The 13635-nt window shown below is 62.9% G+C and overlaps 4 protein-coding genes across 4 annotated transcripts; all 4 read left to right on the top strand.

The window, feature by feature from the left end:
* Positions 1-368: 368 nt before the first annotated feature.
* On the top strand, positions 369-977 carry LSCM1_06764 (uncharacterized protein; the record flags this gene model as incomplete). The annotated part of the gene is made up of 1 exon (XM_067324172.1): positions 369-977. The coding sequence occupies one exon, from the start codon at positions 369-371 to the stop codon at positions 975-977; it is 609 nt and encodes a 202-aa protein (XP_067179519.1).
* Positions 978-2452: 1475 nt separating this feature from the next.
* Positions 2453-7069, top strand: LSCM1_06765 (uncharacterized protein; the record flags this gene model as incomplete). The annotated part of the gene is made up of 1 exon (XM_067324173.1): positions 2453-7069. The coding sequence occupies one exon, from the start codon at positions 2453-2455 to the stop codon at positions 7067-7069; it is 4617 nt and encodes a 1538-aa protein (XP_067179520.1).
* An 852-nt stretch (positions 7070-7921) lies between these two features.
* On the top strand, positions 7922-11713 carry LSCM1_06766 (uncharacterized protein; the record flags this gene model as incomplete). Its single annotated transcript, XM_067324174.1, has 1 exon — positions 7922-11713. The coding sequence occupies one exon, from the start codon at positions 7922-7924 to the stop codon at positions 11711-11713; it is 3792 nt and encodes a 1263-aa protein (XP_067179521.1).
* Positions 11714-12331: 618 nt separating this feature from the next.
* Positions 12332-13156, top strand: LSCM1_06767 (uncharacterized protein; the record flags this gene model as incomplete). Its single annotated transcript, XM_067324175.1, has 1 exon — positions 12332-13156. One exon carries the CDS (start codon positions 12332-12334, stop codon positions 13154-13156), a length of 825 nt encoding a protein of 274 aa, XP_067179522.1.
* Positions 13157-13635: the final 479 nt, after the last annotated feature.

Here is a 13635-nt window from a genome sequence, read left to right on the forward strand (position 1 = left end):
CGAGGTCGGGCCGTCGCGCATTCCTCCCGCACCGTCCATTGCCACCCCCCTCTTCCTCCAAGAACCACCGCCGTGCCAGCGTTTGGGGCAGACTGACCTCGGCAGTCACTTGGCCTCTAGCATCCGTACCCGAGCCTCTTTCCTCTTTCTCTGCCCGCCCCATCTGCCAGGTGACCTCCTCTTTTCGTCTTCTGTCGGCACACCCCTTTCCGTGCCGTTCGCCGCCGGAGGATCGTCGCCATTTCCTGCCCTGGGTCACCTGCGGCAGGCGGGTCAGAGCGATTCTGACATGTGTGGCTCTTGTCTGCTGAAGAGCGTTTCCTTTTCGCTGCTGCGTAGCCTCCCGTACCTGCACGCGTGGGGAAACGATGGAGCAATTTGTGCAACCGCTAGAGGGCATATTCCGCGATGGTATCCCTGCCCCTGTGCTGCGTGCCTTTGCCCCTCTATTCCAGGCGCTGCCGAGCCTGCAGGAACGGGTAGAGGCATCTCGCGACTGCTATTACTGGCGTGCGAACCCCATGAAGTGCCTGAAGGAGGATGTAGACACGGTCACCGGCTTCATGCAAGCCTGCGAAGCCTCCTTCCGCATGTGCCCGCAGCAGTCGGCCACGCTCCTAAAATGCCACATGACGGAGCCGGCGCGCGCTGTCTATTTTTGCCGCGATGAAGAGTGGGAGTGGCGCAGCTGCTTGATGGATCAGACCGGCATTCGCTTCTGGCCGTACGCCAATGCCCCTATCGGTGCGCCCTGGTCGAACGGTGGCCAAATGGAGGACTTTCACCTCGAGGACCGCTTCTTCTACGAGAACTTCTCGTTCTGGCGTCGTCGCGGGGCGATGCTGGCGGTGCGCGAGCGTGAACTGGAGGTGGCGGCGCAGCGCAAGCACTGGCTGAACGAGCAGACGGACGACACTTCGCTAGCGGCACCAAAGCCGACGCTAGCGCCGGTCGGCATCAGCGCCAAGATCGACTAGAACGGTGCGACGATGGTGATGGCCAAACAGACGGAGCGGAAGGACGAGGTTGGCCGCCCCACCGCACCTTACATAGGCGCTGATACAGCACCGTAACGCAACGGGATGGGAAGCGGGAAAAGGGGTGCGTGCGCGTTCGACCGCAGGGCGCACTATTGGCGAGACTGCTCGACGTATGGATGTATGGATGTCTTTTTGCTGTTGGCCGCTCCCACCGTGCACTTTGTCGGCTCTCTGTATCTCTCTGCGAATACGCTCCTTTAGCTCCCTGTCAGTGGTGCTGCTGGTCTAGCGCGGCACCCCTGCGTGTGTGCCGTTGTACGCATCGTCTTCCTCCCCTCCTCTCGCCCATTCAATGCTTCTGTGTCTTTTTTCCTTTGCCCTCCCCCAATTTCGTCCCCCCTCTCTCCCTCTGTGTGCTCTTCCTGATAGCAAAACGTGGCGACAACAAACGAAGACGGCTGATGATAGTGGCAGGTGCCGCATGGAGAGCCACGGTCTTTGGCATACATCCGCATGCCCGCCGGAAATAATCGCATCCCCCAACGCGTGCGCATGGGAAAGTCGCGGAATGGAATGCGCGTGCCGGTGCCTCGCGATCATATTGCGGAAGAGCCACGCGTGGGGCGCATGAGTGCCCCCCCTCCCCACTCCTCAGTGGCAACGTTTGTGTGAGGATAGCTGCGGTTATGCCCATTCCAACTAGAGCGCCCTGCGCCGGCGCTCTGGAAGTGCCGGGGGGTTTGTCGGCCTTGTTTTCCTGTCTGTGGGTGCTCAGGGTGGGCACTTGTGCATCCTAAGCACCCCCGCCGGAAGCAGCGGTTGCATGAGAAATGGTGCTGACCTGCGCGCGTCCTACCTTTCCGCTTTTTCTCCTCCTCGGACCCACCACGGCACCCTCTGTCTCTCTCTCCACGCCCTCCTTCCTGTCGTCTCCCTTGTTGCGTGTGCCCATCGTTGGCTGCGCCTTGTGAGGCCAAACACAAAGAGGAGTCAGCTCACATGCGTTGCCTCAGTGCCCTTGCGCCGCTCCTATCGAACCAAGCCGAACGAAAGGGGCTGTGCCATGCCCACACGCACTTAGAGACATCGATAATACGTTAGAACACCGCCATCGGGCTCCGCCGCGGTGTAGACGAAGCCGCACACTTCCTCATAGACCGACAGTCCTTTTCAAAATTGTGCACACACGGAAGAGGAGGGTGAGAGAGGGGACACGTTCTGTTGTGGTGCTCGCTTTCCATTATCGTCTCCCCGGCACTTCTCCCTTTCTCATACACCATCGAGGGAGGGGGAAGGAGGTGTTGGCGAGAGCGTCGCAGAGCCCGACTGGCCGCCGGGCGCACAGACACACTGCACTGGCCAGCCTCCCCATTGCACACACGATCGTCTTCTGGCTGGAAGAGAGCCAACCGAGTTGGCGGAAAGATACTGTGAAGGTTGACTTCGCTGACGCCGCTCCAACTGTCCGCAGAATGCGCTGTTTAGCAGATCACCGTGAGAGCAGAGCGGGCGCAGGGGCAGCACCGCCGACGCTCGGCTTGTCTGCTCCTCTTTCCTTTGAGCGCAGTTCTTCCGCTGCTTCGCACGCGTCCATTGCCCTGCTGCAGCAGAGTTTCTTTGACCCACAACCGCGCCGCGCTCCTCATCCTTATCAGCGGGCACACAGTGCTGCTTCCGTGTTGCCGTCGACGGCGAGTACGGTGCAGCGGACGACTTCCTCGATTTCGCCCCCCGCCACGCATGGTCCACTTCGACCTTTCAGTCGGCCCGGCAAGGAGTTCTTTGAGGAAGAGGGCGAGGGCGGGGGAGAGGCTGAGCCCACACGTTCCGCCCTCGCGCTGCAAGGGGGGCGTGGAAAGGACGCGGCTGCTGCACCACTGCCGACGGGTGCGAAGCGGCATAATCAGGCTCGGGATCCTGGGCCGGTGCCGCTGGCCGTCGCGTCCTCGCATCCGGGCGCCGAAACGGGAGAGTTCGACGAGGTCGGTGCCGTAACGTGCCGCACAACGGCCTCGCTCCCTTCTATTCTTTCTCCAGTGCCCAGACTACCGCCAGCCCCGTTCGCTGCCACTGGTGAGGAAAGGCAGGGGCAGAAGCTTGGCGTGGGGTCTGAGCGTCACCCGAGGGTGGCACCACTTTTCGAGGCGCCTTCATGCGCAGTAAGGCGAGCCGGCACTGCGGCACTAGCCTTCTCGAAGCGATACGCTGCCAGTGCGAATGCGTACCTGAGGGCGGCTGCTTTGGAGCTCGCGGAGGAGGGGCTTCCAGAGGCCCGAGGCGCGGCTGGAGAGATCTTGGAAGGGGCTTTAAAGTCTGCCTTCGCACCGCTTGGCAACCCTCAAGATGCCCCCCCTGTGCCGGCGGCGGCGACGCATGTTCCTCCGAAGCTGATGCGTCCTGCCTCTACCGCTACCCAGCAGCCACCTTCGCCCACCTTTTCTCCGGCAGGCGACCCATTGTTACCCGCCGCCCTGACTTCTTCCGTGTCCTTTGCAAACGTGAGCACCTCTACGGCGCCCATGCGTGGCATTCCCCTCTTCACCACAATGCACCGCCCTGCAGACGTGGCCTCCGTCTCGCCGCTTTCATCTGTGTCGTCGCTACGCCTGTCCTTGGCAGAGTACGGCCGCCTGCACTTACAGGACGAAGCGGTGAGATGGTATCACCGCTGTAGCGCACTGGAGCAGCAGTTACTCAAGCTGCAAGGCGCCTTCAATCGACAGTCAAGGCTGCTCACTGCACAGTGGTGGGGCAACGGTGGGAACGTGGCATGGACAAAGGTGGCTGCTGATGCCGCATGCCCTTCTTCGGTCGAGGGAGCTGCGGTAGCAGTCACTGCAGGGTCGCCCAGCAGACGGGCCGCCGATCTTACAAGTCTGTCGCCCGACACCCATCTCCGTGCGCACGCGTACGACGAGAATGAGGGCAGGTCCTGCGCAGGGCAGACGGAGAAGGAACGGCAGCGAGTCGGCTCAGACGATTCTCAGCCCAGCCTGTCTGAGAGCAGGAAACGCATACGCGTGGATGATAGGGCACCATCTCACGAGCCGACGCTGGGGAAGCTAACGGAGGATGACATGCAGTACCGAATACCCAAGGCGTCTTGTGACGGCGCGGAGGACGAGGATGCGTCTCCATATCTCCCCAAGCACGATTCGGGCTCGCAAGTTCGCCGCGCGCTCACGGGGGCAGGTGACACTACAGCCTCGTCGATACCGCCGCTGTTGCGCGTTTCTGTGGGACTTCAGACCGACGCTTCGGCGTCCGGCAACGCATCGCTCGCTCGCGAGACTCGTGGCAGCTCTGTTACAGGCCTCCTTTCCGCTTTTGAGGAGGCCGCAGGAGAGGGCCCTTCGCGGCTCTCATCTGTGGCGGCTTCGTCAGCGATACTTTCAAGGCGGTATGCGGCCGCGATGGAGGAGATGAAGCTGCTCCGCGCGCGCTTGGATGAGGCGGAGCGGAAGTGTGCGGAGTTGCAAGAGACATGCGCGGCAAAGGATCTCCGATGCGACGACTTGGAGACGCAGCTGCTTGGCAAAGAGGAGCTGCTGCTCCGCTTTCAGCAGCCGGGGCCGGAGCCGGCTGCGCCACTATCTAGTGATGGCCCAAACGTGCCCTTAGAAGCTGCGGCCAGCGCTTTGCTGCCGGTGGAGCTCAGCCCTTTGATCACACAACTGCGAGGGCTGCTGACCCTATTGCGTCCAGGCAGCGACAGCGCACATAGCGAGCGAAGTGTCCTGGCGACGGGCGAGACGGGAACGGCGGAAGCAAGAGCCGCTGAAGGCACCTTCAGCAGTGCTTTCAATGGCTTCAGTGCTGAGGGGAATTCCGCTGCGGCTTACTCGACCAGCTCGTCTCCAAAGTCACCGCACGCCGGGACCTCCACGTATCCGGACCGTAATGTCGCACTCCTCGCCTCGCTGATCGCACAGGTGCGCAGCGCCCTCATCAACTTCTCGCAGCGGTTTGCGGCACTGGAGGCGGAACTCGACGTTGTACGAGCAGACCGCAACGAGCTGATCGGGGAGCAGAGCGAGCAGGTTCGGATGCTGCAGGAGCAGCTGCTCGAGAAGGACACAGCGCAGTGGAAATTGCTGGAGGAGTTGCACCAGGCTAAGGAGCAGCTGTCCGTCTCAGCGGCGCAGACTTCGCTGGTGCCAGCAGACGATGCCGCGAGCAGCAGAGAGTCTGCCACCTTACACCATCCGCAGACTCGGGGAGGGAATGCCGAGGGGGGCACGCCGGCGGTGGCTTCAGACAGCACAGCCCAGAGGAGCTCTTGCCCCGTCTCTGAGGCGGTGACGGACACGATGCAAGGGCCATCCCCGCAGCGAGTGCGCACTGCTGCATGTCCTACGCTAACCGCAGATACGACTGCTTCAGAGGTGGAGGCCCTACGGGAGCGGCTGACGCAAGCGCGGGTCTCTGCTGCGGCTGGACAGGAGGTGCAGCGCCAAGTTCTGTCCGAGCGGCTGGAACGGGCGGAATTGCAGCTGAAGGAGACGCGGCTGCGTGCTGAGGACGAGTATGATCGCATGTCGGCTATCATCGAGGAGCTGACGCGGGAGCTCACGGACACGAGGGAGGCGCTGCGAGTAAAAGAGGTGTCGCTGCGAATCGCGTTGCGCGAGTCGTTCTTGCCACCGCTCCAAATCACGAGGGAAGGCGACAGGGCGGCGAGCGATGGCGCAGCTGCCACGGAAGGGCTCGCGCGGGCTGCTGCATCCTCGACTGTGGTGTCGCCGATGCCGCTCCAGCGCGCGATGCCGCGCGTGTCTGCCGCCTCGTCTTTGTCACCAAGGCCGGGGCGCCAGAGCGCGCGTACGAGTACGTCGCCGTCGCCCCCCGTTCCACTCTATCTCCAGAGCGAGGCCGGCACGGAAAAGGCAAGGGCTGCAGCGGACACGGGCGAGAGCGACGGTGGGCACGGGCTCGCCTTGGAAGCAAAGGCAATGGTGGGCCCGCGCATTGACGATGACGGCACGCTGCGCACCCTCCCCTCAGCTCTCTTGGTTAATGATGAGGGCCTTGACCGCATTGGCCTCAGTTCACCTCCGTCTGCGCTGACGTTCACGACGGCCACCGCGACGACGACGGCAAAGACATCATCAAGGGAGAAGTCGTCCCGTGGCCTTACAGTGTCTGCAGGTGGGGGCAGCCAAGATGCCACCTCACTGACTCGTGGGCGCAGTGATGGTAGTGTACCGATGATGGGGCCGGCTGGTACCGCGGAGGAAGCGATGCGATGGGAAGAATCACTGCCGCCTTCTAGAGCCCATGCACCACGTGACACGCAAGAGGAGGAGGCCGAAACAGTCGCCGTTGAGGAGCAGCGCTCTATCTGCTCGTCACCGCCGCGGTCGCCGCAGAGGAAGAGTGCCACCGCCCGTCTCACGGGCAGCGCTTCTGAGGAGGGGCTGCCATTGCCGCCACCACTGCGCAGTCCGCTTTTTCTCACCGTGTCGCCGTCGCCCGAGGACCAGCAGCGGCAGCACACACATGTACCACACCGCGAGGAGACGACTCATCGGGCTTCCCTCGGCAGCCAAACATTTGTGGCACAGGGTAAAGAACCGCACGTGCCACCGCAGCTTTCTGAGCCCCCCGCACAGTCACTGTCACCAGAGGAGAAGCTGCGCCAGTTTCTGTCGATGCTCTCCGCTGTCACGTCGCCCTTCGAGGAGAAGGTGAAGGAGAGCGGACGGCCATTGCCAGGAAATCGGGCGACCTTCACCCGGCGACCCACTCCGCAAAGCGACATTGACCCAAAGACCGTGTCCCATCACGCCCAACCGGAAGACATAGCGGATGCTGCTCTCCCCACCACCGGCAGCAGGGCTCTGTCGACGGTGAACCGTGACGAGACGACCCCAGGTCGGACGCCACTCTCGCTTTACGCTGCAAGCGCATCGCCGTCCCCGGTGCCTTCATCTACTGCTTCGAGACGAGCGTCAACACTGGTGCCCAGGTCTCCGCACTCCACGGAGGTGGCGGCGCGCCACGTGCAGGAATCGCTTTCGCGTCATCGGGAGGCGTGGCAGCAGCAGGAAATCATTCTGCACTCGCTACTGAGCTCCCCTTCGCTGTAAGAACGGCCACTAGCATCCACTGCGCTCTATGCGGCGTTCCTGTACCTGCGCGTTTGCCGGCCAGCAAGTGGAGTGGGTGAAGGTGGGTGGGTGAGTCATACGGGACAGCGCGAGACCGATAGAGGTCGTCTTCGACAGAAAGCGAGCGGGGAGGGTCATACGCGTTTCTCTTCAGGATTTTACGCCAGCATGCGGTACACTCTGCACCATTCGAATGGGCGCATGCCGATAGGAGTGAAAAGAGGAGTGACGGCTGTGCGCACGCCACCCAAGCCTCTTCAGAAGTGCCCACTCGCTAACCAGGACACAGGTGTACAGTAACGTCACGAAATGCCGCTACCAACGCGTTCACAGCAGACGGCACCAGCGTGTGTGTGTGTGTGCTCTGCGTGAGCGGCTGCTGTGATAATAGTGGTGGTGTGGGGTATTCCCTACCTGCGCGCCCCACGCCCTTGCGGGTAGTGTTGACCGTCTCCCTGTCTCTCTGCCGAAGTATCGCGTTAAGCGCCCTCGTATCTGTTAGTGCCGCTGCTTCTCTTCGTGCACGAGCGGCCTTGTCTCGCTGGCGTGCCGGCACATCTCAGCTCTCTTCCTTTCCCACTCTCGCTTTTGAGCTGCTCTGCCGACAGAGGCAAACCCACCCCAGTCTGACCGAAGCCCCTTTTCCCCACCGTCTCGTCGCGCGGGCCTCCTGCGGAGAGCTCGCCACGCGACGCCCACATTTTGCCCGAGAACGGATATGGGCACATAACGCATCACTTCGCGCGCGCGCGAGGTCGCCTGCCTGTGAGGGGCACACACCCACACCGATCCATTTGCCTGTAGCGCAAGGTCGGCGTCAGAGGTGGACGGATGAGGAAGACGGCGGTGATGGCGGTGGCCCAGTCGCCCATGCGGAGTGTGTACATCCGGCCTATCCAGGCCAATACACGCGCGCTTGCTCTGGCGACTCCTCTCGTCTCGCACCGGCTTTTCACAGGCAAGGCTTCACCAGGTCACGCCGGCGCGCCAACACGACCGCGATTGGTGACCCGGCTTCAAGCACCGTCGGGGCTGTCTTCGCGACCGTCGCCGCCGGCCTCCTTGAACGCTTTGTCGCGGAGTGTGCGCAGTCATCTCGCGGCCCATCCTTGCACCTCGTCTGACGCAGATGCGGCTTGGGTGGTGGACCGACTTTTTGCCCTCCTCCTGCAGCCCGCAAGGGGCATCCACGAGGTATCGCCCACCGCTGCGTCGCCGCCAGCGCTCGAGCCGCTGCATCCCCTGCTGTGTGTGCGTGTGCTTCAGCGGCTCGGGTATGCCGTGTGGGACAGCGAAGCGGCGGGGCCAGCGTGCTCGACGCCGCACGCCACCGCATCTAGAAGGAAAGGGTGGTCGGTTCGGCACGCCTACCCCTCTCTGGAAAGCGGCGGCGGTGCTGTCGTAACGTCGGCGACGTCGCTGCCCTCCGGTTCCGCGGCTTCCGCCATCTGCGCCAACACTGAGCGTGTGGCGGGGTCGGTGCTGGCCCCGCTGCTGCCTCTCTTGGGCGATGGCACGGCTGCCCATCCCCCACACTCGCAGGTGCGGCCGGTTCTTCCTCTGATCGTCGAGTGGCTGTGCACGTTACCCACTGCCGAGTCGACCTTGCCGCTGGATCGTTGGCTGCCGTGGATAGTCACCGTCTACGCAGCGGATCATCGCTTTTGGCCCCCGTCGCAGCCGTTCTTGTTGCCGCCGTTGCTGGACCTACTCCCGCACCTACTCGGCAAGCTGAGTGTGTATCTGGATGATGCCACAACAGAGAAGCAAGGGGCGACGCGGCGCACGCAGGAGGTCCTCTGTGAGCGCTGCCTCGCCTCCCTTTTTGCATGGAGCGTTGCCCGCTCTGAGGAGGCCGCAGGCCGCACGCTTGGGAAGTATGAGTCGGAGGAAGGCAACGAGGCGGATGGGGGGGCGACGCGATCGCTGGCGCGGCCTGCGGTCTCTCAAGGCTCGGGGAGGGCACTTGCTGATGTTTTGTGGTGGCACAGTGAGGCGCCTCTGCTGCGCCTGGCTGGGGTGCGGCGAGCATTGCAAGTGGCACAGCAGACAGTGCCGCTTCCCTCAATCCGCGTTGTTGCCGAGCCTTCCAGGGCACCGGCAGCGACGGCTCGCAACCAGTTTTCCACGCCAGTATCGCTCTTGCAGGGGGGCCAGGAGTGCTCGTGTTCGCCTTTGCAGCACGTGCCGCATGTGATAGTGGCGCTTGGCGACGACGATGCCTTCCGCCGCTTCCTTCTTCGCCTGGCGGCGCTGCAGAGCATCTCCCGCGCTGGCGCAGCGGCATCTGCACCAAGTGAGCTGACTCCAGTGCTGGTATCCGTGCAACTGACAGGGTCGCTGAGGGGTGCGGGCGCTCCGAGAGTGACAGGACCGTGCTGTGGTCATGCACCTGCCTCACCGAGTGAAGACCCTGATATGATTTTGCGCTGCATACAGCCTCTACACGAGTACATTCTTCTGCTGCAGGAGAGCTCTCTAACATGGAGCGGCAGAGAAGAGCAAACTGGGGCTGCGGTGGCGGGATCGACTGCTGCCGTGCCGCCCGTGAAAATAACTTTTACTGGCGTCGTTCACGTACTCATGGCCATCTTCAGCCGCCTAGAAGTGCTCAAGCAGCAGAGCAGTTGCCGAGGTGCCGCTGCCGCTGCCGATTTGTCTGCCCACCGCGGGCAGGGATTCCTCGCGGAACCTACCGGCAGATCCGTCACCGCCTTCGTGCTGCTTCCACACAAGGCGCGCCTCCACACTCTCAAACGTCTCTGCGAGCTACTCCTGCGTCATGCGCGTGCCGCGCAGGCCTCAAACGCAGCCCCCATTGCCGCCACCTCTGACACGGCATCTCTGTGTACCCCTTGGTTTGCGGACGTGGAGCTGTGCCAGCAGGAGGCAACGCTGCGCCGGCTGTGTGGCGCGGCTCGCGCGTTGGTGCGAGTAGTGATGGAGGAGCGCCGTCGCAGCCTGACAGAGGAAGGCCCGGAGGGTTCAGTGCTAACGGCGTCCTCTGTAGCGGCTGCTCAGCAGCATCGCACTGCCAGTGACCTCTCTGGTGCCTCGTCAGCGACAGCCCCGGCCGCATCTACCGTGTCGCTTGAGCGCGCACTGAGGAGTCTAGCCTTCCGGGTGGTGGAGCCGGCTCTGTGGCGGCTGCACGAAGTGTGCGTTGAGGCCCAGACAGGTGCTCCTTTGCACGTCCTGTCCTTCGAGGAGTGGCAGTCGTACTTGGGTGCCGCCAACGCGCATGCAGCAGCGCGAGGCAGCCTTGCAGCCGACCTGACCTCCGCAACGGCCGAACATGTGAATCAGGTGTTCCGCCCGGTTGTGGAGTGCGCTGTCTCGCTCTTTCGTTGTGTCGGTGGCAGGGCTGGCTTGCGCACGGCGCAGCAGGTGCTGCTGCATCCCGGCCAACAGTCCGTCTCCGCTCTCGTGGAGGGGATTCGGCTTACAGCGCTACAGTGCCTGCTGTTCGACGGGCTCCGCAGCGGTGGGGCGCCCTCAGCCTCCTCTGTCGCCTTGGTGCGCACTCGCGAGGAGGCAGCGGATTACATGGATTGGGTTCTGCACCATGTTCCAGATGCGTTCTTCAGCGTGTGGCACCAAACGATGCCGTCACCGGCGCTGGCCGCCCCTCCCCCGGCAGCCAGTGAGGCTGCGGAGGCTGTTGCGGCTGGCCAGCAGCTTCTGCGCTATCGATTAGGGCTTCTCACACTTCTCTTGCATGTACGCGTGCTGAGCGCACGTGAGCTGCTGCGCCGAGACGCAGCCCCGCCGCGCGGGGCCGACTCATCGAGTTGGATTATGAGTGGGAATGCAGCGCACACGCTGGGGTGCATTGGCCACCTCCCGTCTTCGCTCAGCTCGTTACTACACTGCATGACGAAGGATGACGCAGCTCCACCCGTCAACGGCGACGCGCGGGATGAGTGGTCTCTGGTGCTTTCTGCCACGACTCTCCAGGCGTGCGTGCTACCTCCACCGCCGGCTGGCTGCACCGCTCTCTGGGAGCTTGTGGAGGAACTGCGAGACCTGGCCAGCACCTCGGCCAGGGAAGAGGAGGCGTTGGAGCGGCCTGCTGCCGTGGTGGAGTGGGCGTGGCTGGGCAGCCCTGAAGCCCTATCTGAGGCGCTCGACACGTCTCAACCAAAGAGCCGCAGCGGCGAATCGGCTGCAGGAGTCTCGCCTCGCCAGGTATACTACCTGCTGCCGTGGACTACTCTCGCCCACGCTCATCAGCCGTGGCGCGTGTATGATGAGAGTGGGCAAGCGCGACGCGCTGCACAGGAATGGGTGGCGATGCTGCACTCGTGGCTGACGGGCTCGCCCCCTGTGGACGGGGGTGAGGCGGGTCCACGACGACCGCGCCATTCGCCCGTTGTGCGGTTGGTTGGCATGATCGAAGAGGTTTGCTTCTTTCACTCTATGCAGCGGGTGTCGCTCTTGCACCTCAGCGCGGATGTACGGGTGGTGCGCAGCGATGTGCGAAAGGAGGAGAGGGCGGTCGCCCCGATGGTTCGCCGCGTATTGACCGCATTGCAGGCGTCCAGGGCAGCTGCGCTCCCGTCTGCGGAAGTGGCGGAGGGCGCTGGTTGGTACCCCGAGGAGGAGTATGACGGACTGGATTGAGCGACGCCGCCCCGTAGTGGCGGAGAGAGGAGGAAGGGGGCCAACGTTGTGCACCCGTGCGCCTCACTGCCGATGCTCCGTGGACGGTCAGTGTGCCGGCGCATCTCCGGTGGTACACTTTTTCCTCTCGCTTTCTCTACGCAGAAGCGCAGATGTGTGCATCTAAGAAGACAGCCATCGATTATGGGGTGGGGGAGAGGGAGGGACGGGGTGGGCGAGGGTGGGGCGGCGGCATGACTGTTGTGGTTATCCATCTTATCTGTTCCGTAGAGCGCGCTCGCGCTCAGGGCGTGCCCCTCCACCCCTTCCGAGCTGAGGCCGTAGGCGGCGCCGCACCTCACCCAGAAAAAAGATGCAGCACCCTGTACATGGGCCTAAGGAGGGACGCGCTGCTCTCCGACTATCGCGAGTATGCCGGGCTGCTGCTGCTGCTGCTGCAACTTCTTCATTGCCATGGCTCGCCTCTACTTGCTCGTGCCGTACCCACCCTTTTTTTAAATTTATTTTCACTCCCCTCTGGACTGCGCCACGGCTCTTTGCATATGCATAGAGTGCGACAAGGGCAAAAAAAAAAAACGGCCGCGCAGCGGAGTGGGATCTCGCAACACTCACTTGATCATGCGTGCGTGCCTTCATCTCACGCGCGTGTCGCGCCATCAGCGACGCGACAAGGGTGGCAACGCCCACAACTTTCCCTTTGACACCCTCACTAAGGTCTACCGCGACGCCGTGTACGCACCGCAGGAACAGTATCAGGGAAACCCAATGCATCCGGAGCGCGACCGAGGGACTTCACCGTCGCCAGGAGCGTCTTTCGCGGCCTCCCAGCCCTCCGATGCTGCCAAGGACGTCAGCAGCGCCGGCGCCATGAGCCCAGTCGCGGCCAAGCTGGCCGAATGGATGGAGCGGCAGCATCAGAAGGAGGGCCCCAGGCACCATAGAGGCAACGGTGATTTATCCCCCACTTCTAGTCGCGCTAGGCCGATTGCTCGCTCTCAAGCAACGGCTTCTTTCCCTTCCCCCGCCTCCTCTGCCGCAGCTTCCACGACCGAAGGGTCGCATGCCGGCGATGAGACCATGCGGCAGAAGCTGCGTGCGCATCTCTTCTCCGAAAGAAAACAGTTGGGGCGGCAAATGGAGGTGGGGCTGCCACGCAGCGCATCTTCCACGCCAGCCGCGGCTGGCTCGGCATCTCCGCGGCGCAGCGGAGTGCAGACTGAGATACTGAGCGTGTATCGCAGCATGTTGCGCGAGGTCGCCCGAATGCAGGACGCCGACACGCGGCGCCACTTATTGGCGTACATCCGACAGGAGTATGACAAGCAGCGCGGTATTCCCCGCAAGGAAATTATGAAGATCGAGTGGAGACTGAACTACAGCAAGCGCAAGCTGGAAGATTTGCAGGCGATGGATAGGCACACAAAGTTCACCGTCATGCGTTGAGCAAAGGACAGTGCCCCTTCTAATCCGCTCGAATCAATCGAAGACAGACAAAATGCCCGCGCGCGCACGCCTCAGCGTACAGGCGTGAAGTCGGCTCTCTCTCTTCAGAAGGAACGCAGTGACAGTAGCGCACCTATTTGGGTTGTGCCCACACACGCGGTGCAGCCTAACGCATGTATCCCATGTGCTTACCGGCTGCCCTTACAGCTTTGCATGCATGCGCGTATCGGGTGCCGCTGCCCTCAAGGAATCAGAAAGGCCCCGCTGACGCGAACGAAGCGCGGCGGCGTCACCTTTGATTCTTTGTCGCGGTGTATGAGCGAGGGTGCCCCCCCCTCCCATAGTGTCACGCGGCGCTGGTGGTGCTACTGAAAGGGCTGCATCGTCGGGAAGAGCGGCAAGTGGCACAGGGATGGACGCATGCGCCTCTAGCATAGATGGAGAGGAGACCTCAAGCGAATCGCACTTTGGGTGCAGCG

The sequence above is a fragment of the Leishmania martiniquensis genome, chromosome 18 (assembly GCF_017916325.1).
Source record: "Leishmania martiniquensis isolate LSCM1 chromosome 18, whole genome shotgun sequence".
NCBI lineage: Eukaryota > Euglenozoa > Kinetoplastea > Trypanosomatida > Trypanosomatidae > Leishmania > Leishmania martiniquensis.